The sequence below is a fragment of the Acipenser ruthenus genome, chromosome 2 (assembly GCF_902713425.1).
Source record: "Acipenser ruthenus chromosome 2, fAciRut3.2 maternal haplotype, whole genome shotgun sequence".
Classification (NCBI taxonomy): domain Eukaryota; kingdom Metazoa; phylum Chordata; class Actinopteri; order Acipenseriformes; family Acipenseridae; genus Acipenser; species Acipenser ruthenus.
In genome coordinates, this window is record NC_081190.1 from 29,366,204 (window position 1) to 29,389,968 (window position 23,765).

A 23,765-nucleotide genomic window follows, 5' to 3' on the forward strand; every position below is an offset into this window, starting at 1 on the left:
AGGAAACAAAAACTATGACAATAGGACAGAATATGTACAGATACGGGTGGTCAAAGAAAGCAAGGGAGATATCAAGGTCAGTAACTTCCCCTTCGTGGTAATTAAACAGATCAGGATTTAATTTGGTTTTAAATCTGCAAAATTTACACCACAAGTAGAATTCTGAGACCACAATGGTAGATACTATCCTGATTCTAAGTCTCAGTCAAAGACATAAGTTCAATACTTTGGTGGTAAAGTTATCTAAAAGCTAGAAAGAGATTGATAGCCCCAGAGAATGAATGAATCACTATGTCTGTGGAGACAAACTCAGTGAATGTCTACAAAATTAAAAGACTGAAGGAATAGAATCTGGCATATCCAAATTGGGGTTACCAGAATATGCAAGACTCATTAAATAAAATGTACCTTGTTGACTAAACTTGCTGTACACTTTCAAATCTACAACATCCTTCTTCACTTCAAACCACAGATGTTTCGTTTGTAGACCATCGCTGTACCACACCTTAGTTGTATCTGGTGGGGACGGGGGGTGGGAGAGAAAGATGTTACCATCCACTTTGGGTGCATTACCTATTACTCCATTTGCAGTACTGGTAATTTTGAACATTTTATATTTTAGACTCCATTAGTAACTTTAATGTCCTATGCCAGTGCTAGCATCTGACCTAGAAACATTTAGATGTATACTGCACATGTGAAGGCTAAGGGTTCCCAAACCTGGGGCCCAACCTTTCATCTCATTTTGGCACTACAGTCCAGAATAACACTCCATGTAAAAATAAATAACCTGAGGGTATTCAAAATTATAAAGCCCATTTTTGACAAATGCATTCTAGTTTCACTTTTAAAGCACAGAACTTCATCAGTAGTTTCATTTAGCCGATATATTAAGCCAACATATATCCAATAGGGTCCACAGTTTTGGAACCACCTCTGCTGTAGCACCTCTTCCACCATTCACTACACTGGACTCTGCAGTTTCCATGAGGGGAGAGGTAAATAATGTATATTCACTTTTCCAACAATGCCTCACCATTGACTGTTGTCCAGAAGAGCATCTTTTCAATGTGTGTAAAAGCAGCAAGACGCTCCGGTCCAGTTTTGTACTCTTTGTAATTTAAACCATTAAGTAAAATGGAACCAATGACTCCAGCACCTGTCAACAAAGCAGGAAGTGTTTCTGTATTGAATAAAAAAAAACTTTAAAAGGTTAAAGTTCATTGGATTTTTTTTTCATATTTTACAAATTCTGCAATGTGTAAAATTGGGAAATAAACAAATAAATTGAATATGAAATTAAATTAAGCATTTAGGAAAAAATCTAAAAAAAACTTAAGCTAATGTTTAGAGGCTTTAAAACTACACTATTGACACAGCTAGAAGGTATGCTATCAAGGAAGAAAAATAAAAGGTAAACATTGCCAATTAAGCTCAGTAATGATGATTAAGAAAAAAACAGCAAGCAGTCCACAAACCTTTTGGGACTGCCCATATACAGTTATGACTCATAAGACACAAACTACTTAAATTAGTTACCAAGTGTTGTATAGTTACTTTAGTCCTATCTGTAGACAACATGAAAAGAAAAGTTGCTATACCAACATCAGCCCAGTAAAGCATAGTGCCAGAGTCTGTAAACACCAGGCTAGTGGGCATCGTTGCTTTCTTCCACAGCAGCTTCCGATTCATTCCGTTCATGTAGGCGCATTCTATCTGGGGTGCCCCACTCCTACCCTCTTCCTGCATGTGTGAAAAGCACATGACTCCAGAGGGTGGGTGTACGGCGATGGAATTTGGCTGGCTGAGGTCTCTGTCGAAGAGGATGGTGGTGTAGGCCTTGCTGGCTAAGGTCACGTGAATGAGTTGCTGCCTGCTGCTCCAGTAGATGTTGTGGGTTATCCAGTCCACAGCCAGGGACGTCACCACGTCGCCCTCCAGCTGGAGCACCTTCCCACGAAAAACCAGCTCCTGCTCCTTCAGCTTGAACAGTGCGATAAAGCCTCCCTCAGAGTCAGCAGCATACACAGACTGGTCCTGGAGCACATAATCCATAGCAGTTATCTGGTTGACGATGGGGACAGAGAGAGCTTTGTGTTCAGGCAACGTCTTCAGGCCAATAGTGGACTGGATGTTCTTGAGGTAAACCTGAAAAGCACAAAACATTTAATACGAAATGCTGGTACATTAGATAATGTACAGTAAATTTTTCTAAATTGCAGCTCATGTTATAGATTAGTGGTAGGACAAGAATTCACCCACTGCCAATTTGTTTGAAAGTTGGGAGATGAAAATGAGTCTTATTCTATTCTCCAGAATAGCGTATTTAGTCATGAATTGCAACTACTCCTCATGAATCAAACGTTTACAGTCTTGGATATTGTAGCTCCTATAGGAAGGTCAGATCAGCTGTCTTGCCTGTTGTGACTGAAACCGACTTGCAACATCTGCTTAACATTTTTCTGCCAGGGACCCCTTTGACAAACATTTTCTACATATTTACATATGAACAAACCCCTTTATATTGTAATGGCATGGTGTTTCTCAGTTTTGTGTTGCGATTTCTTCTGTATGCTGTGATAGTGAAGACCGGGGTGGTAATTAATACTTCCCCTACCTTCATTTTCTTTTCTTTAATTTGATGTTAATGAATGAGAAATTTAACTAAACTTCCATATTTTATTCTAGACCAAAAAACTCCCTAAAACTGAGCCGCCAGTGATACTTGCTTGGATATTGAATGTGCGTCAGTATTGACCAGTATCAGTCCTTAACCCTAAGATGACACCCACACAATTATTACATGGTATTGACAAACATGGTCCTGGATTGACAAAGATCTGAAAGGCCAAAGAGAGCTGGTTACCTGAGTGATGACAGAAGGTGAAACAAGGAACAGAAATGCTGTGTCTGCTGGCAATACACAGGTTGTGCCATCATTAGCCAGCAGGAATCCAATGGGACATCTGCACATTCCACTCTGTTTTGGCCCCAACAAGCATAGATGGGAACAGCCCAGATTTTGGCAGGGGTTAAAAGCTATTGGCTGAAGTGTCTCATGTATAACCTAATCAAATAAAGTAGATGGTCAGGACACAGTAGTTAACCATGACCTATATGTAGAGTACGTACATTTGACGCATGTGCATTATACAGGCACCTCCACATATCGTGGGTTAAATAATGCCCTGGTTTTATCAGTATTGGACAAGCAGCTTTCTAGATTTACATACTGGCCACTTCCACAATCTTTGTATCACATTGGGTTGATATTTCTATTAAAAGTGCAGTTTTGTTTTACTTCCTTGCCTACCAGGGTTGCTACCCACTGACAAGCAAGACTGAAGCAGGTGCAGTTTGTCAGTCACAGCCCACCTCTGCTTCACCAGTTGTAACAGTCCATCCATCACATCCCTAAGGAGGTAATCATCCCTCCCAGGACAAGCCTTCCTCTTCCAGCTGGTGTCCAATATACACAAGACATACATTTGAACTTCAAATAAATCTAACAGGAACACCCCAAAACCAATAGAATTTATTATAAGAGAAGAATGATTAAGTGACTGTGCAAGACTAGGCACACTGACACCAGGGGGCACTTACCTTCAGTCCAAAGGGTTGACCAAGTCGTTTAATAAGGACAGTCCGATTCTTGCCAGTGTCTTTGTTGGCTTTTTGAATTGTTCTCATTTTGGTATCAGACCAGTAAATCACATCTTCAAATACACTTAGAGAGAAAGGACTTGGAGTTTCTAGAAGCTGAAACAACTGTACATTTTGGATAAGAAACAGGACAATCCTTTGAAAATGGAAGTTAAAAATTCTTTGCATAACACACATGGCTCTCTGACTCTGCAAGGTAGAATCAATTGAGGCAATCATTTCTTAAATTACTTGTACTGGCAATAAATAAATTTCACCTTAAATTGTACAGAAAACCAAGAATCTTCTGAAGTCAGAAACTACAGTAGTTTGTGTCATACGATTTAATTTGTTCTAGGGTTCCATCGGATATGTAAAATATTGTATGTCACACAGAGTCATTATACCATTTTATAGTTGCTTTATTAATAGTTGGGGCATTCTGAAATTACTGTCAGGCAGTGCCACAAGTTTGTATCATATCTTACAAAACCAGATACGTCAGGTTCTACTGTATACCATTCGTCAGTTGCCACTGTAACCTCCAGTAACAGGTCAAATAATGTACCTTTATATCTGTGCCATCTAAATTTGCTGAGCCAATGCATCTGAATTTGTCATCTGCCCAAAAGATCCTGTCACTCAGCAAATCAAGGGCTAGGTTAATAGGCCACCCGAGTCCCTTTGTAATGAGCATTTTCCTATTAGAGCCATCCATCCCAGCTCTTTCTATCTGTGGCTCTCCTCCAATTTCAGACCAGTACATCAACCTGCACATTAGACAATACAAGATTGTTAAAGATGCGCTAGTTAAATACCAAAAACATAAGGAGTAGCTTATTTATATGTTGTTTACTGTTGCCTTGCCTACTTTGTCATCCTGTGGCAATTATAGTAATTACTCAAATCCTGGTTTATTTTTCCCCCAATACATCTGTGCTAATCCTTTCACCAAAGTTCAGGAGCTGCTCCTCCGTTCTAGTTGCATGCCACAGATCTACACAGTATGTAAAATAGGCTAGATCAGCCAAAATGTCTTTAGGCGGCAAGAACTAGCCCCATCTAGTAGTGATCTGTCACTTCTAAGTTCTATTTTGCTGGAAATGCCCAGCTGTACACTAGATGCTTTCGAATACACACGTTACAGTAGGGCAGGCAACTAGAACTGAAGAGCAGTCACACGTGACTAAGCGATTTACTCCAAGTTAAAACCATTGATAGTTGCCATTCAAAGAATCATCATTTGATGCTCATCTCTTTTCCTAGTACTCTGCTCAATCCTTTTGAATTTCAAATGTTGATGAGAAGCATCTTTAGCTGTCTTATTACTGGAGTAGACTTCATACAAATTAGGACGTGTGATCCTACAGGATTTAAAAATGGATTTTAAAACAATGAATTGGGAAATCGTTTTTAAAAAGGTAGTGCAAGCTACAGTATTAGGAAGAAAGCAAGCACTACAAAGCAGCTAAACCACAGGAGCACCAGCTAGGGCAAAAGCAAAGATTGACTGGCGAAAATCAAAAGGACCACTTGATCACATGCATTTTAGGAATGCCAAAAGTCTAGTAACACTGATCAATATACATGCAATTGGAAGATGCTGAGAAATGACAGGCGATGCAGATTGCTCAGGACTGACATCTAAAGGGCATCAGTCACTAGCAAAGTAACCCAAAAGACTATGAACATGTAGGATAGAAGTCATGCCATTACACAACTGATGGCAACACCACTTCTAGTTGTACAAAGACCCCCCCCCCCCCATTGTTTTTTCTCCTCACCGCAGCATGACTCCATACAGCACAGATGTTCTGAGGGCACGCGAGCGTCCTCCGATCTCAAGCCTGAGGCCAGAATCGCTTTTACGGCAAGCAATCCAGTGCAGAGCTGTGAGGGAATCCCGGAGAACAGAGACCAGCACACCACTTCACTCTGAACACTATGTCTGGCCAGTAGGGTTCGCTGTTGCGCGATAAGCAATCCCTGCCGGTTTCCCATTCCCCCACCCCGGCATTGTCAGAGCCAATGTGACGCCCCCCTCGGGGTCCCCAGCAAAGTTTGGACTCTGCACAGCCTGGACGCGATCTGGCGCCGTTGAAAGACATTCTTAATTCACTTTCAAAACAGTAAAATTGTCTTCTAGTACTGCAGCACCAATAACATGACATACAGCTAATAAACACATATGCTTATGGTAAAAAGAATAGAACTAAAAAGAGTTGACTGAACATGCTGGCCTCTCATCGCTTTACCAAACAATACAGTGAGAGGTCTAGACTTACCCATGGAGAGGCTGGAGCACAAGAGAGCGGGGCTGCTCAAGATCCTCATCCAACACCACTGTATAATTGTGGGTCCCAGATGAATTGGAATACAGACTAACAGCCAAGATCTGTCCAGCAGCTCCATCCGTCCAGTACAGGTTCCTACCCACCCAGTCCACTGCTATACAATCAGACTTTATTCCTAGAAGGGAATTTATTCATGGGTTACGATGTATTTGTGAAACAGGCAGCATTAGGTGATTCACAGCAGTTTTGGCTTCTGACTCCTGTAAGTGACATGTGGTTAAAGCTATATGAGCCTGGCTCTTGCAATGGTTAAGATGCTTGCTTGGAGAGCGCATGTTCTCTGGTTTATGCCCAGACACCATCTTGTTGAATTGGTTTTATGACTGATTTGAACCTTGGTTGGTGCGGCTGTGCGGCAAAGTAATGAGGAGGGGGCAGTATTGTGTGATGCTAGCTTTGCACAACAGTTATTCTTTATATTGGCAAAATCATGAAAAATCAGCAGTATCTTGTTTAATACAGTAATTTGATATTGGAGTTCTTGCATACCCCATCTTAAAGCAGTACAATTCAATGTTCTTGCATTGTTTCATTACAATAGTTTACTTGAAATTATCCACATAGTTGTGAACAAGTCAAGAACCTCATGTACCACAGTGAAAAACAGCAGCTGTCAACCATCTCATTGTCGTAATCAGTGCACCCAAGTTACAATACACACTGTCAAAAAAGAGAGTTAAGTGCTGTTAAATACTACAAGATATCAATTTAAGCTTCTTTAAATGAAAAATCCACATGCAAGATACTACCATCCTAAAGCCCATCATATACAGGAATAATGAAACATGCTTGCTGGAGCAGACCCACTTTCTACTTTGAGAAGCTTTGAAGGAATTTGTTCTGTAATGAGCAATTCCTCCATTTTTCAGACAGTGCAGTGATCATCAGGTGTTGCTTAAATATTTCTGGAAACAAGGTTGATGTTGGTCAGTTCAGAGTAATTTTCCATGGCTGACCATTGTTTCCCAGCTACAGCTGCCCACTAACAAAAAACTGTGTTTCCACAGCTCACCCAAGCAGCTGAGCGTGGCTATCTGGTCAGGCTTGTATCTCGTACTCTATGTAGCCACGCTGGCTACAAAGGAAGTCTGTCATCACATAGCTAGAAAGTGAGTGTCAAGAAAGCAACAGGGAAATCACTACCATTTGTAGCAGATTCTTTCATGTAAGTAAAGCACAAATGACACTTGTCTAAGATTTATTGTGTTCACTGAAAGCAGATAACTTAAACTGAATGGTTCATCCTGCTTCAGCACACAATTCTGAAGTCTCATTGCTTTTTTTATTTTTCAATTTAAGATAAACAAAGCCTGTCTGGCTGTGCTCTCCTTAACTAACTATATATAACTATATATAACTATATATAATTATTTGTAATGAGCCAATTAAATGTATTTGTTACAGACTCGTTGAAAAACAATACTATCCCACAAACCCTCAGGTGACCTTTGATGCATGGCAAGAATTTGAGGACTGCCAGTTTTTGAAAAAGGCACTGAAACACTTGATTTCAACAGCTGGCCATGGGCAGCCAAAGCCTGTAGCACCAAGCAGTCGAAATGAGGCATAACAATGTAGGAGGATAGTTTGTTTTAAAAAGAGACCAGGAAAGTCTTACCTTTCACTATTGTCCCCTTATTTTTCTTGTCCATCGTTATCCATTTTATACTCTCAGCATCCAAACTTAACCAGAACACCTTCTTCTCCTTCCAATCATAGTCCACTGAAAAGATAATTTTCTTTCCAGTGAAAGTAAGAACATCCTCTTTGAAGCTTCGCAGTCCATAAAGCAGCAAGTCAAACTGGACAGATGCTAGCAAAAATGGCTCCTGGCCTGAAAAAAAAAAAAAAACACTATCAAATAATGAGTTGCTTTGAGTTTGTTAGTGTTGCTACATTTAGAATGAACAATCATTACGAAATCACGAAAAAGATAGTGGTTTACATTTACAAAAGAAATACATAAAATAGTTCCAGAAACACTGGATCTTTTAGATTCCAAAAGCATGAAAGGTTTGATAATGAACTGGAGGTGGTTTTAGGCAGTTCACCAATGAATATGCAATTTTTTTTTAGCCACCAACAGATTTCTACCAAGCGATCCAGCTACTTAGTTCTTCCATCGCCAGAATTGCAATATGAATCGGGAGGGGGTAATAACTGCTATGAAAGGTGTTTGCCAAGCAACGCTTACTGAAATATTTAACGATTTAATCCTCAAGAATCTAGTGAGCAAATTAAAGCTTCATTTGTGTGAATTGGCATGAAAGTTTACCCAAAAATACTTTGAATATTCTAGTCCTCCTATCTGAGCTGCTACCACAAACTTATTTAAGATTATTCAGCACCAGAGTAGATTTGCCCAAAACATTTGGGGAAGTTGCCCCATCTGGTGGATAATATATAGTGTACAGAGATACAATTGAGAAAAATCCTTTGACATATAGGGAAAAATAAGTGTAGGTTCTGTATTGTCTTTGTGCATTTAGAACATGTAGGCCATGGATGGCAGCACACTGAACACTTAAAATGTTAACACAGGAAAGGTAAACCAGAACTTAAATTCACAAAAATCTTTGCAAACTGTGAAAACTGTCTGCATAATTAAGTATTTGCAGTAATTTAGGGGGCAGTTGTCTTAAACACAAGTGACATTTAAATGAAAAGAGCTTCTAAAAAACCATATATTCATATGGTAAGGTTCCATACCAGCTGCTTTACACCTGCGACCGTCTAGCTCCAGCAGGTATCCCGGGTGACAGCCACAGCTGAACGACCCATTCATGTTGCGACAGGTCTGGCTACAAAAGCCATGGGGGAGCTCCTCACACTCATCAATATCCACACAGGACAGCCCATCACTGGCGAGTCTAAATCCCCTCTCACAGCCACACTTCTGAAGAGTGAAAAAGAATCTGGTCTAATGCAGCTTTGAGACACTAAGTTAGGTGCGGATGCCAAGCTTGAGGAAATGAACCATCTGACCATTTCATAACCGGGAATGAAGCATCAATATAATAAAGCTGGTAACAATCCATTGAGGAGGTTAACTTTAGCCCCAATTCCAAGAAAATGAGTGTGTGGAGCTAGGGCTAAAGCCAATCTCCACCGATAAAGATTTGACTGGAGCCAGAAATACAAACTTTAGTTGTAAATGCCAATGTAAATGTTTTTATCCTTCAAGATCATCCATGCTCTTACAGCCAGTGCAAAAACTGGCAGTCACATCAGCTTTTCTCTTACAATTTTGCCTAATCATGTCCGTCTACCCATCTCTGGCTGTCGGGTACTCTATACATTTTGAACTGGCTTGAATTTGTACCAGTCTTCAAACATTCATTATACACTCAGTCTGACTTGTACATTATTGTAAATTCACACTTTCAAGTGTTCATATGGTTAACCACAAAAAAAAAAAAAAAAAAAAAAACACACACCATCTCACAAAATAAAGTAGCGTACATAAATTCATAAACCTTTTTTTCTACTTGGATTACTTTAATTACACAATATACTACAGTATATCAAAGTGCTATTTAAAATTAAATTGGAAACAAATTATTCTAAATTGTAATTTATCAGTGCTTCTATTTCTAGCACACACTATTCTGAACAGAACTCGAGAACATTTCTTCAAGGAGGACCTTTCTTGGTACACCAGGAAATTAAGGTGTAAAAAACTTTAAAAAAAAAAACACACAACTTGAATGCTAGGGAATAAAACAATGTTCAAATGGATTTCTGCAAATACCCTATGGTGGTTCCATTACAGAAGAAAAAGCTTTTTTGGCAAAATTCTCATCTTTACGTCTCATCATTCTCATCTTAGATTATTCTGAAAGGCTTGAATAGATTAACATGATGGTTAGTAGTCTCAAGAGCTTTGCTTGACATTTTTCAGCGAGTTTCCAATAGGAAGAAGTCACCTTCTGGTCAGGCAACATTCATACTTACTGGTCCTTAGATTACTATTTTCGAAACAAAAAGGTGACATTCATACTTACTGATCCATTGGGTGTCTTGTAGCAGGTTTGTGAGCATTTCTTTTCACAGTTAACAGAGTTGCAGTCCCCACCTTCATCTGATCCATCCACACAGTTGTTTATCCCATTACAGACCATGCTTATGTTGAGGCATTCCACAGGAGAGCCACACTGGAATTGATGGCTTGGACACGTCACTGGGGTACCTGATCATAACACAGGGCAAATTCAAATTTCATGGGGCACCACAGAATACCATTGGAAAAACATGCTTTTGGCACTTGAATAAAAACCAAGACAAAATGATTTACTAATTTAATTGTAATGTATGATATACATTGTTAAATGCTGTGCTAACAATTTCTACACCTAGTGAAGAGAAACAATGTATAGATTCTAGCAGTCAGTTTCTATTAAATGTTATTCAACAGAACAGCACCATCATGGTGATCAATATGAGCTACATTTGCATTGCAGGGATGGAAATTACTCCCATTGCATAGCAGTTTGATCAATTACTAGATTTACTACAAGTTTAACATGAGCTTGTTAATTACACTGTGGCTAATCAAGCTCATATTAAAACCTGAAATGAGTGAAACTGCTATGTATCTTGACAGAACCCAGGAAATAAGAGTAAATGCTTGTAGAGTTTGAGGAAGAAAACCTGCAAGTAAACCAACCAAAAAATAAAACATTTAAAAAGGGTGTTCCCAACTTGATGCAGAATAAGCTTCAGTTTGTTATAAAGTCAATCTTCAGTGCAGAATATTTAGTCATTTACACCACAAATTTGCATCTTCAAAACTTGATATAAACTGAAATTCCAGACTGCTCACTAGCTGTATAGTATAAGCTTTGAAAGGAGATCAAAAAACAAACAACGTCTCACATCCAGTCTCATCGCTGTCATCCGAGCAGTCCTGCTCTCCATCACAACGCCAGGAGTTGGGAATGCACTGGGTTTTTGAGGCACAGGTCCACTGCAGCTCACTGCAATTCACTTCAGAAAACTTGCAGTTCTAAAATAGATACAACGCACATTATTATTCATTCTTAAACCTGAACGGAGTCTCTCATCCAAACAGCAAAACATCTATCCAAGAATTCAAAATAATGAATACACTGAAGTTTAAACTCAAACATTTCACACTAGGTAAAACTACAGATTGACCATTTAAGGCAACCTTGCCACGTGGCCATTAACACTGCTGTAATTGTATAACAAATGCTCATTAGCTGTCCACAATCATTTTGAAGTCTCTACTGCTCTTATTGCAACTGCCCTTGGCCTTGCAGCACTTTGAATATCTATTGAATTCATATATCTCTATGTATCTATATAGATAAAAATCCCTGAATGTGGCTTTGGATTATTATGAAAGGCTTGAATAGATACATTATGGTTTGGAGTCTCAAGAGCTTTGCTTGACATTTTTCAGAGAGTTTCCAATAGAAAGGAGTCACCTTCTCGTCAGTGCCATCCTTACAATCCAAGTCCCCATCGCATAGCCACTCCTCTATAAAGCACTCCTTGCTCTCTGGACACCTCTTCCCAGACAGGCAGCGGGGAGGTTTAGAGCAGTCCAGTTCATCAGAGTGGTCTCTGCAGTCTGCGTCTCCATCGCAGCGCAGGACCGAGGAAATGCACTGACCGCTGCTGCACCGAAACTCTGAAGCACCACACTCTTCACCTAACGGAAAGAATACTACTTTAGACCAGGTATGTAACGCACGGCCGTGAAGAGACTACTCAGTTGATCTAGTCCAAGTCAGGAGATTCTAGCCAGCGGCTTCCCCCCCCCCCCATGCATCCTTCATATCGCAGACATTAAAGACTTCTGCTTTTAATCTATATCGTCGACCCTTAGGAAAGATTGCAGTGAGGCAGGCAGGTTATGCAATGCATGTTTGCTACATTCCTATCCCTGCCAAACACGTCAAATGAAAAGATTAAAATGTAAAATTAACAAATTAAGTATGAAATGACCATAAGTAAAATAGTTTGACAGTGCTACATTTAAGACAAATTGTTTTCATTTGATATTCACTTTTACTCAGTTTAAATATTAAGCTTAGAAATCCCGCTAAGATCAAAAAGTGAGATGTTGAAAAGACATATTAAAACACACTGAATGTACGCAAATTGAAAGGTATATTTATTTAAATTTAAGTTGTCCCTGAAATCAAAATCAATCCCAAGTTCAAAGACCATGAAAAGAAAAATAAGACCTTAAAATGGAAGTCACAATTAAGGGGAAAAAACCCACAAACAATTAAGTACATTTTTAATTCAGGAACCAGCAGATAATTTATATAGACCCAATAAGACTGATCAGCTACAAAAAAATAGTAATTTAAAAACACCTAAAAAAAAAGATTTAAAAAAACATAATTTAATAACTGATTACCGCAAACAGGCAGTAGTGGTCGATAAAATTAACAAAATAAAAGATTGCCGAGCACAGCAAGATATTACTGATCTTAAGTTAAAGCACTGCTGAAGAGCAGCAGCCTCGGGAGAAAAAGGGAGAACCAGTGCAAAATAAAAGGCAGATTAAAACTGTGACAAGAACGAAGTTGAACAAATGAGTATTCATAAACATTAGACTTGTGAAATTTCTTTTAATATTTAAAACAGCTTACACATTTTCCGTCTTTACGCAAAAGTAATACACCACGCAAGACTGAGAAGAGACAAAGTCATGCTGCTCATATTTATAGCCTCTGTTGTCTTGGCACATGCGTGCCGATTAACTGATCACCGTGTTCACTAACCGGCTGCGCTCCATCCAAACATTTATAAGCCAGTCCTGGCGGACGGCTGGCTGCTACTGCGTATGTGCACGGTGGATTTGGGTGCTTTCATTCCTGAGCGAGCACAGTCCGGCTTCAGCCCATTAAACAGATGGGATGAATGGCATTGTTGATGTGGCAGTGTCACATGAGGGGGGAAATGAAACGCACATCACCCAGAAGGGAAGCGCAGTTCTTTAATAAGAGAGACTGGGGGTTCGGCGAGCAAGCGAACACTGTTAACCGGCCGCCCCTGATGCACATAAATATATACGAATACAAATAAGTAAGTAGTTGCATTGGCATCAATGGCCAACAAGTACCTCCACTGTAACTTTCAAAACAAGCTTTCGATTGACTAAAGGTATGTCAAACCTACCATTGTGAATTTGGCTCTTTTGAGAGGTGGGGGAAAAAAAAAAAACACACACCAACACATTGCCTTCTGCTAATTTGTAGTCAAACCATTTATGACTATGGTATGCTTTGAATGACAAAGCCCAGATTTTATGTCAAACAGAAGAAACTGACAATGAAGTGAACAAGCAACATTGTCCTCTCAACACAGCTCAAGACTTACTGCAGTTTCTTTCATCGAATCCGTCAACACAGTCGTGTTCACCATCGCATCGGAATTGCTCAGGAAAGCATCTGGCATTATCGTCGCAGCGGAAGGCACAGTTTTCTGTGGGTTTCCAGCAGTTGGCTTCATCCGAGCCATCGAGACAATGTGATACTCCATCACAAACCTGATTCTCTTCGATACACTTTTTGCCATGCAGACACTGAAAATGCCCTGCCCAAAACAAGTTTTATTTTATTAGAAAACAAAAAACCTGGCAGTTCAGCTGCAATGTTGCACTTACTCAGGCCACTAACTTGGAACCTAACTGGAGGTCTGGTTCAACCCCAGCTAGACCATTATAATGGTCTAAAATAAACACACACAAATAAAATACTTCAGCTGTAAAGACTGACTACGAACAGCAAACCACTGTATAATCTCTCAATGCTTGGAGCAAGCTCAAGTTGGATAACTTACTGGGAGACAAAACGCCAACAAAATCAGGCATAACCATGTTGTTCTATTCTACTTCTGACCATTTTTGTTGCAGTAGCATCATACTACTGTGCATTGGTGTCTAGCTTCCAGCCACTGGTTCATTTGATAATTTAATATTAAAAAATATATGTAAAACATTACATTTATAAACCAACAATTTAAAAAAAAAGTGGTCTTTATACCAAACATGGCATATGTAGTCGGCTAAACCACCTGCAGAGCCTTCTCTTGAGGGGAGTCGGTCTGAATTACCTGGCTCATGACACCCCTTGGGACAGTTGTGTTCATCAGAGCCATCCAGACAGTCATTCTCCCCATCACAAACCTGATCATTAGGAACACAGTCACTCTTGTCCCGACAGAGCACAAATGCCCTGGGGCAAATCAGAGGCTCAGGTGTAGTTGAAGGTCTTTCAGCAACTGCAAAAAATTTTTTTATATATATATATATATATATATATATATATATATATATATATATATATATATATATATATATATATATATATATATATATATATATATATATAGCATGAGTGCTCCTAAAATAGATCTGCTGAACAAGAAAACAAGTCCTTGATGACATGAAACCAGGTAAAACTATAAAACAAACAAAAAAAACTGGCTGTGGTAATCAATAGTTTTACTTCAGAACATGAAAGCAGAGGCCCAGTCATTACTTTGACTAGTCTAGATCACATGTTCACAACTCTGATAACTACCTTGTACTATTACAATCTGACTTCCTATGCATTCTTTGAGAAGTCAAGGATTGGATGGGCACTGACTCCATCTTTGAGTTGCATGGGCAGTCAGAGCTATGGTCTGCAAAAAAAACTAACTTCTGCATGATACAGCACTGCTAGCCATCAATGCCAATGCCCCTCTGTACAAAGAGGGCAGTATTTATGGCACACACCGCTCACGCAACTCAGGTTAGGGTACCAGAACTCTGCCATGTCCTGGCCGATCACCAGACCTGAACCCCATTGAGCATGGGAGGGCCATCCTCTACTGATCTCTGTAAAAGCACCCCAGTAAAAACAAACACACTTCCCGGGACTCCAATACAGATTGAGCCAGGAATTATCTGCAAATCAAAAAAAAGAGACCAGGATTGCTGATCTCATCCGCATAAGGCTACACCACAAAGTATCAGCCCCACTCATTGTGCTAGTGCTATACATGATTTCAGAATAAACATGTGTTTATTTGCTTATGTCTCTGTACATGAAGGAAGAGAACTAGATTAGGTGTAAGGCACTTTTGGTAAGCCACTGTTGGATATAAAAAAAGTACAGCATTGGAAGTATAGCAGTGATAACTGCATCAAATGTGACTCACCGCAGTTTGCTTCATCCGTTTTGTCATCACAGTCATTTTTACCATCACATACAACTCTGCCAGCAAAGCATTTGGTGTTATTGTCACAGTGGAAGTCGCAGTCTTCTGCAGTTGGCTGCTGACAGTCTGCTTCATCTGAGCCATCGACACACTGCGGCACTCCATCACAAACCAGCTCTGCTTCAATGCACTTCTTGTCACTTAGACATTGAAATTGTCCTGACAACAGACAATGGAATCAAATTAACTGATGTACTGAAAACCCCTCAGTTTTTACCATGCTGTATTCTCCATATTACTAATGGTGACATCACCTGGGTTTAAAAAAAAAATCATATGCAAGGCATCTCTGAATTCCATTCAACTGCAAAGTCCATTTAAAATTGTGACACCACAATCTGACGCGTACCTCAGCCACTTAACTGCATTCTCTTCATAAACCTTCTCCCTCTTCAATCAAATTGACAATGGACTAAATGAAGGTTGGTAATTAGAATAAATATAGCTGGATTTTTAACTTGTGTATTACTAAAAAAAAGTAGAAGAGTTATATGACCAGTGTTTATGTACAGGTCACAGCGACTCTGCACTTAAACCGACCTTGGCTTTGAGCCTCAGTCCGTTCACTTCATGCCGAGATTCCCCCATAGATAATGTAATTGGCTGTCCTGTAACCCTATAGTAGTAAACTCAACCTGCCAGGCTTTCTTTAAAATGCTAGCCCTTCTTGCAGGACATAAAAGTTGCATGTACAGTTCTGTATTGAATATTTTAATGTATTAGACAACTGTTTAACACTGTAGGTAATGCCTAATATAAATCAGTAATGTGTCGAACTGCATTAGAAACACAAACAGGATTCAAATAAGCAGATACATTCTAACCGTGGCAATTTTAATTTACAAGATACCCACTCCTGTGGGCCTGTGTTAGACGAGCCTGGACATCCAAGTTAGCCACCAGACCAGTGCAGTATCTGCATACGTACAAGTGTACTGGTACTCAGCATGCTTTATATAGGAGCCACAGCATGTCAAACACCTACTGACGGTTACCTGGCTCATTACACACACTGACGACACAGTTCTTTTCATCAGAGCCATCGGGACAGTCCTCCTCTCCATCACACAGGTGGTGATAGGAAATGCATTCACTTCCATCCTGGCAAGGTACAAACGTCCTGGGACAAACGCGAGTAGTACCGACGGGTCGGGTTTTATTGGCTTTCAAAACCAAAAGGGAAAACAGGGTTACAACCAAAATAATTTATTTCAGGCAGTCAGTTGACTTGGTGAAATGGACAATGGCAAGCTTTTGTTCACACTGACAACACCACTGATTGTTATAATGATTCCTTTAGGATTGTTTGAGGAGCCAATACCAGAACTAAGTTATTCAAAAGAATGTTTTTCAAAGTCTATTTTTATAAACAAAATACTTTAATAGTTACTGTTTTAGACCAGAGAGCTTCTTTAATTGATGGAGTAGCTCACTATGCTGCAAAATAATGCACAGAAAAATAAATGTCTGACTCACCACAGTTTTCTTCATCCGTTTTGTCATCGCAATCTTCATGACCATCACATCGAGCATGGTTCGGAATGCATTTGGTCTTATCACAGTGGAAGGGACAGCTTTCGGTGGGCTTCCAACAGCCTGCCTCATCCGAACCGTCAGCACACTGTGGGACTCCATCACAAACCCACTTTGATTCAATGCACTTTCTTCCATCAAGACAACGAAAACTTCCTGATAAAATAAAAAAAAAAGTTGCATTGAAATGCATTGGGCTTGGCAACAGGGCTAACCATCCCACACAGTCACAATACATAATTCTAGAACTTGTAATGTAGCCCTCATTCTAACCATGCCAAAGGAGTACACCCAGTGAGTGGTTTGCACTGTAGAAAACATATAAAAGCAGGGATTTAAATTGTTCTAAATAAATGAGCGAGTTGAATGGCCATGAATGAGGCAAAACATTGCACTGGCTAGAGCCAGTTACTTCACCTCCCTGCTCCATATGTGCACCAAACATGTATACACAAGTTCTGAGTTGAAGCATTGTCATTTACCAGACCTCATTTTGAAAAATCTTGCATTCAACTCCTACAACATCACTGGGCTTTGCTAAGCAGTGCAGAGCTTGCTCCGAGGAAAAAATACATTTACCATTACTTATACTTAATCTATATTAAAGAATACTTCTAAACATTCATGGAGTGGAACTCACGAGGATGGCCGTAAACACAATCCTTAATTCGTGGAACTACAGTACTTCATAAACCTTCATGGAGTATCTTCTAGAAGTCTTTACCATTACAAGGCTATTTTAACTTGGCATACAACAGAATTCTAAATCACTACCTGTTGCTGAAACAGTCACAGTGCGTTTACATGCGCATAAGAATTCTGATATTTTTCTGAAAACTAATTCTGATATCAAAAAAGTCATGTAAACAGTTTTCGGAAAATGTATAGGAATATTCCTTGGGTCAATTTTCGGAAAACAGCACCTAGAAATTTCTGATTCAATTCCGAAAACTAACCAAATGTGTATCATGTAAACGCACTTCTCGGAAAACTTATTCCGATAGCGTAATGCACATGTGCAAACTCTGACCGTCATTCCTGCACGTGGTTTTAGAAAACAAAGAAAATAATGTAGTCAGTCTGCATGGATCCATTTGCTCCGTTATTGAATCTTATTTTGTCAAATACTTGTACTTGCTAGAACCGAAGTCATTGTATTTCATCTTGCTCTTAATTGTATTAATACTTGTACTGTGATTCTTGAAATGTATTTGTTTACGAGTAAGCCGCCCTGGATAAGGGCGTCTGCTAAGAAATAAATAAAAATAAGTTAGGGATCAAGTAATATTTGTCTGTATGTATTTTAATAGCCCATACTGAAGCAGCACATGGTTTTCCAGCTTTAAAATTATGTGAGAATTTAAAATAATGTCTGCAAAAGAAACTGGCAATATAGAACAGGATGAGTTGTTGGAAAGACTGACTGCACATTGTGGGGAATCTGAAGAGGTAGTAATCTTTAAATTCAAGACCTGACACGTCGATAATGCACTTATTATTGGACTGGTCTCCGTTCTATCGCAGAAAAAATGTCTGGTCTGTTCTAATCGTACTTCGGGTACTACAGTACTTTGCATGAGAAAATATCCTGTGTTTTCTGAAAACTTCAATCCATGTGTACAGTTGAATTCTAATTAGACTTTCCATCATTAATCATGTAAACACAGAAAAGTGACGTTTTAAGAAAATCAGTTTTCTGAAAACATTAGTTTTCGGAAAATGCTTTGTCATGTAAACGTACTAATATATAGGTAGATTACCAGACTCGTTGCATTCCCGGGGACAGTTGTCCTCATCTGAGCCATCCTTGCAGTCCTTCTCCCCGTCGCACTGGTGGTCATGAGCAACACAGTCACTCCCATCCTTACAAGGCACAAATGTCCGAGGACAAACACGAGGAGGAGTATTGGCAGGTCTTTTAAAAGCCTTTGAATCTAAGGAAATACAAATTAACACCAAATGTGTACATACTGAGCAGTTGGTTGATATTTCATTGTTTGCCCCCCCCCCTCCCCATTTAAAATCCGATTGTCCAATATATTTATAAACTGATAGCTTATTAATTTCATCAGTGATGCTTTCAGTGTGACTCACCGCAGTTTCTCTCATCAGTTTTATCATTGCAGTCATCTTTACCATCACATATAACTACGCCAGCAAAGCATTTGGTGTTATCGTCACAGTGGAAGTCACAGTCTTCTGCAGTTGGTTGCTGACAGTCTGCTTCATCCGAGCCATCGACACACTGTGGTACTCCATCACAAACTAGCTCTGCTTCAATGCACTTCTTGACACTTAGACATTGAAATTGCCCTGACAAGACAATGGAATCAATGGCAATGTAACTGATGCATTCAGAATTAGAGTGCTCAGGATCTTTCAGCCTATCAAAAGTTCATGTTTAGACTATCTCACAACACATCACAGAGAAACCCTATTTCTGGCATCAACCATGCCACTGTTTTCACCATGCTGAATTCTCCATATAGGCATGGTCGACATCACTTGCTTTGAAAATAAAATCATATGCAAGGCACCTCTCTGAATTCCATTCACAATTGTGACATCAAACGGACACGTACCTCTTCATCAACCTTTTCCCGCTTCAAATTGACAAGGGACTAAATGAATGTTAGTAATTAGAAAAGAAATATAGCTGGATTCAAGTTGTGTAGTAATAACAAACAGTATTAATAGGAGTTCTTGGATGACAAACGTACGCGTACAGCTTAAACTGCCCTTAGCTTTGAGCTTCTGTCCATTCACTTGTACTCGTGCCGGTATTCCTATAGTACTAAACTCAACCTGACAGGTAGTTCTTTAAAATGCTAGCCCTTATTTCAGGACATACATTGCATGTACAGTCCTGTACTCTATTTGAAGGTTACAAAAATATGTTTAAAACTGCAGGTAAAAATAATCAGTAAAGAGACTATAACCGTCTTAACACTATTAAAATGAGCAGATAAATTGAATCTGTGGCTATTTTAAATGTACAAGATATCCACCCCTGTTCACCTGTTAGGTGAGCCTGAACATTCAAGTTAACCACCAGACCAGTGCAGTATCTGCAACATTACAAGTATACTGGTACTAGGCATGCTATATTTGAGGAGCCACAGCATGTCAAAACACCTACTGACGGTTACCTGGCTCATTACACACACTGGCGACACAGTTCTTTTCATCAGAGCCATCGAGACAGTCCTCCTCTCCGTCACACAGGTGGTGATAGGAAATGCATTCACTTCCATCCTGGCAAGGTACAAACGTCCTGGGACAAACGCGAGTAGTACCGACGGGTCGGGTTTTATTGGCTTTCAAAACCAAAAGGGAAAACAGGGTTACAAACAAAAGCATTGGTTTCAGGCAACCAGTTGACTTGGTGAAATGGACAATGGCAAGCTTGTGTTCACACTGACAACACCACTGATGGTTACAATGATTCCTTTAGGATTGTTTGAGGAGCCAATACCAGACCATATTAATAAAGCTTTAATTCACTTGTTCAAAAGAATATTTTTTTTTATATGATTTAATATTCAAACTGTTCTAGACTAGGGGGCTTCTTGAATTGATCGAGTAGCTCAATATTAGCAAAGAAACAGCGAACATCAGTTGACAGTGTGACCTCACCACAGTTTTCTTCATCAGTTTTGTCATCGCAATCTTCATGACCATCACATAGAGCATGGTTCGGAATGCATTTGGTCTTATCACAGTGGAAGGGACAGCTTTCGGTGGGCTTCCAACAGTCTGCCTCATCCGAACCGTCAGCACACTGCGGGACTCCATCACAAACCCACTTCGATTCAATGCACTTTCTTCCATCAAGACAACGAAAACTTCCTAACAAATCAGAATTGAAGAAAAAAAAAGTTGCATTGAAATGTATTGGGCTTGGCAACAGGGCTAACCATCCCACAGTAGCAATTCATCATTCTAGAACTAAAAATGTAGCCCTCTCATTACAACCATGCTAAGGGACTACACCCCAATGGAGTGCTTTGCACTGTAGAAAAGCTATAAAAAAAGCAGGGATTTAAGTTGTTCCAGAAGTTGATTCCAGTTGAATGGTCATGAATGAGGAGTAACATTGCTCTAGCCAGGTACTTCACCTCACTGCTCTACATGTGCAGTAGACATACACAAGTGAGTTTAAGCATTATGTATTTTTCCCCCATATATTCTATCAAACTACTGGGCTTTGCTAAGCAGTGCAGAGCTTGATCCAAGTAATTTATTTACTCTATAAACATTCATGGAACAACTCAAGGCCGTAAACACAATCCTTATTTCCTGGAAGTACAATACTTAAACCTTCATGAAACATCTTCTAGAACTACCATTACAAGCCTATGTTAAACTTGACATGCAACAGAATTCTTAAAGCACTACCTGTTTTTGAAACAGGTCATATACATGTAGGTTACCAGACTTATCGCATTCCCGGGGACAGTTGTCCTCGTCCGAGCCATCCTTGCAGTCCTTCTCCCCGTCGCACTGGTGGTCATGAGCAACACAGTCACTCCCATCCTTACAAGGCACAAATGTCCGAGGACAAACACGAGCAGGAGTACTGGCAGGTCTTCTAAAAGTTTTTGAATCTAATGAAAGACAGAATCAAAAAGGTATATATTCTGGGCCATTTGGTTTATCTGTCATTGTTAGCTACTCTTCCCATTTAATCAGTATTGCTGAACATATTTGTATGCATAACTTAAGACAATTGAAACACTTGTAGGAGAATGCTACTGCTCGAGGCAATTGTTTAGTGATTTCACATTGTCAGAAGAGACAAAAAGTAAATGCGTTTAAGATATGGTTTAGGCCCATTTGATAAGGCATTTGAAGGGGCCAAGGGATATTACAAAAGCAGTAGGAGAATTGTGGAGTTTGTGTTCCAAGGATATTGGCCACATCCTCAACACACACAGGTAGTGACGGAGGATCAGTTAGCTGCCAGAGAGTTTTACTGTTCCATGTGCCGCTGCACTAACCTTTTTGTACGTCGCTTGTCACAGTCATCACCCTCACAATATCACTCTCCTCCAGTTCCACCGTTGTGAGAATTTTCATCTCCCTTCTGTCCCACAGAGTGAGGGTGTCATCCTGTAAGGACAGCAGGAACGGCTCATGTGCCGCTACAGTTGATCCTTTCAGGGTTTTTTTTGGAAAGTACATCTTGTTCTTTAGAACACTCATGACATGCAAACCTGCAGAAAACAAAGGACACACTGTTGGAATAGGTGGGTTACCTACAAACACAGCAAAACTAACCAAATACTGCACTGCATGTAATACAACTGGAATATACTGTATTGTCATGCCCAATAATTATTGTGATATTCTAAAATCAGTATATAAATATAAGATTTAAAACCTATACCTAAAAATATAATTAATCAAGTAAACATTGATTACTATTTTGAAGAAATAGCTATGCATTAACAAAGACCAAAAATTAAGCTTTAATTTGCTGATTTGCATAAAATAAGCCACATGATCATTGTGGGATTCTAACAATGTAAAATAAAACTGCTGGTTTTGTTTAGCACACATCTTGGGCTACCAAATGTTAATTTAGTAGCCATTTGGTGCCAACCAGGATCTATGAAACCAGTAGTTCTGCTACGCAACTTTATAAATAGGAATGTTACAAATGACAATCCATTATAAATGGAAGAATGAAAGCACACTAGCAACCCTTGAGGTCCACCTGCGCTGGAATGAGCCCATATAAATATTATGGTTTTAGCATACTATTTGATTAAGCTTCAGTTAAACTACTGTACACAACTATGCAAAAACATGCAAGGAATAGGTGGACGCAGGAAATTCATCTGCATTATGCACACAGATAGGAAGTGAACTCACCAGACTGATCGTCATTCCAGATGAAGCTGTTGGATTTTATATCCATTACTATTTGACCAATTTCAGATTGTGAAGCATCCATTATTTCTTCAACGTTTCCACCAGTCAGACTCATCCTAATAACCTGGCCCTTTTCTAGCCAGTACAAACGACCCCTTGGCCAATCGACATACAGGTCAACGATTACTTCCCCGGCGTGGTACAGCTTCTTGGTTTCATTTTTGCTGCCATCTAGGGCTCCAATATCGTGCCCTTCACATGATAACCAATACAGGTTTCCAGTTTCCATGTCAACCCTAATAGAGCAAACTGAAAACATAAAACACATTTAATCTAAGGAGATTCTACTTTTGGGGAATAGGTTCCAAACCTATGTTTAAATAAATAAATAAAATAAATAAATAAATAAACCAACAAACCAAGCAAAACAAACCACAAGCGATTCTTGCTTCCTTGAAAAATTTACTAAAATCGCCAACCCATTCAATCCTCTGGGCCTCTCAAGCAGAATGACAATTTTGAATGTGAAGCTATGTACAATAGAGGCTAGTGAACCCCAAATTTGAGGCATGATACCTTGATATCTGCCATGATGCACTGCTTCCAGCATCCTATTTCTTTAGGACATTTAGCTGTTCAACTCAACAAACACCATAAGTCAATTAATAGTTCAACTTCTATACAGAGGTAGAAATAAAAGGCTATATATACCCACCCCCCCTTATAAAACAAAAGAAACCTTTACCTGGAAATGATGTTGGGATGAGTTCAGCGTCATCTTCCTTGGCTCTTGCTCGTTTTACCTGCCCACTTCCATTTGTCCAGTAGATCCAGTTTCTCTTCCAGTCAAAGTCGAATGATGTGATGTTTTCAAGGAAGGTCAGAACTGATGTTTTCTCCTTGACAGCACCCATTTCCCCAAACTCCAATTGATACAGACTTTTTGCCGTTGCGTACATGACCTTTAGGTCTGTGGATAATGCAAATCTTTAATTTAAAGAGTGGTACTACTAGGTTATTTGATTTTGCAGGGTGTTGGGTAGAGCACAGGTTGTCCAAATTATATTTAAAATATGGACTGCCCTTTGAGTCACATATCAGAATTTTTGTCCC

At 39.5% G+C, this 23,765-nt stretch overlaps 1 protein-coding gene across 6 annotated transcripts in view; it reads right to left on the reverse strand.

Moving 5' to 3' along the window:
- LOC131698877 (low-density lipoprotein receptor-related protein 2-like) overlaps window positions 1-23,765 on the reverse strand; it is a 38,207-nt gene that overhangs the window by 5,418 nt on the left and 9,024 nt on the right. For 2 of the 6 annotated variants that reach the window (XM_058993538.1, XM_058993528.1), the window contains 25 exons: window positions 23,398-23,622; window positions 22,653-22,961; window positions 21,776-21,991; window positions 21,209-21,382; window positions 20,412-20,624; window positions 19,925-20,092; window positions 18,870-19,088; window positions 18,536-18,709; window positions 16,719-16,931; window positions 16,238-16,405; window positions 15,183-15,401; window positions 14,091-14,258; window positions 13,356-13,571; window positions 11,447-11,673; window positions 10,872-11,001; window positions 10,001-10,185; window positions 8,706-8,892; window positions 7,615-7,830; window positions 5,928-6,111; window positions 4,211-4,412; window positions 3,604-3,768; window positions 2,867-3,067; window positions 1,602-2,148; window positions 1,037-1,183; window positions 409-516 (listed from right to left, as the gene is read on the reverse strand). In XM_058993538.1, coding sequence (XP_058849521.1) covers window positions 409-516; window positions 1,037-1,183; window positions 1,602-2,148; window positions 2,867-3,067; window positions 3,604-3,768; window positions 4,211-4,412; window positions 5,928-6,111; window positions 7,615-7,830; window positions 8,706-8,892; window positions 10,001-10,185; window positions 10,872-11,001; window positions 11,447-11,673; window positions 13,356-13,571; window positions 14,091-14,258; window positions 15,183-15,401; window positions 16,238-16,405; window positions 16,719-16,931; window positions 18,536-18,709; window positions 18,870-19,088; window positions 19,925-20,092; window positions 20,412-20,624; window positions 21,209-21,382; window positions 21,776-21,991; window positions 22,653-22,961; window positions 23,398-23,622 — 5,181 coding nt within the window. The remainder of the gene's footprint in view (window positions 1-408; window positions 517-1,036; window positions 1,184-1,601; window positions 2,149-2,866; window positions 3,068-3,603; window positions 3,769-4,210; window positions 4,413-5,927; window positions 6,112-7,614; window positions 7,831-8,705; window positions 8,893-10,000; window positions 10,186-10,871; window positions 11,002-11,446; window positions 11,674-13,355; window positions 13,572-14,090; window positions 14,259-15,182; window positions 15,402-16,237; window positions 16,406-16,718; window positions 16,932-18,535; window positions 18,710-18,869; window positions 19,089-19,924; window positions 20,093-20,411; window positions 20,625-21,208; window positions 21,383-21,775; window positions 21,992-22,652; window positions 22,962-23,397; window positions 23,623-23,765) is intronic. The other 4 variants (XM_058993533.1, XM_058993542.1, XM_058993556.1 and 1 more) reach the window with 4 other exon arrangements.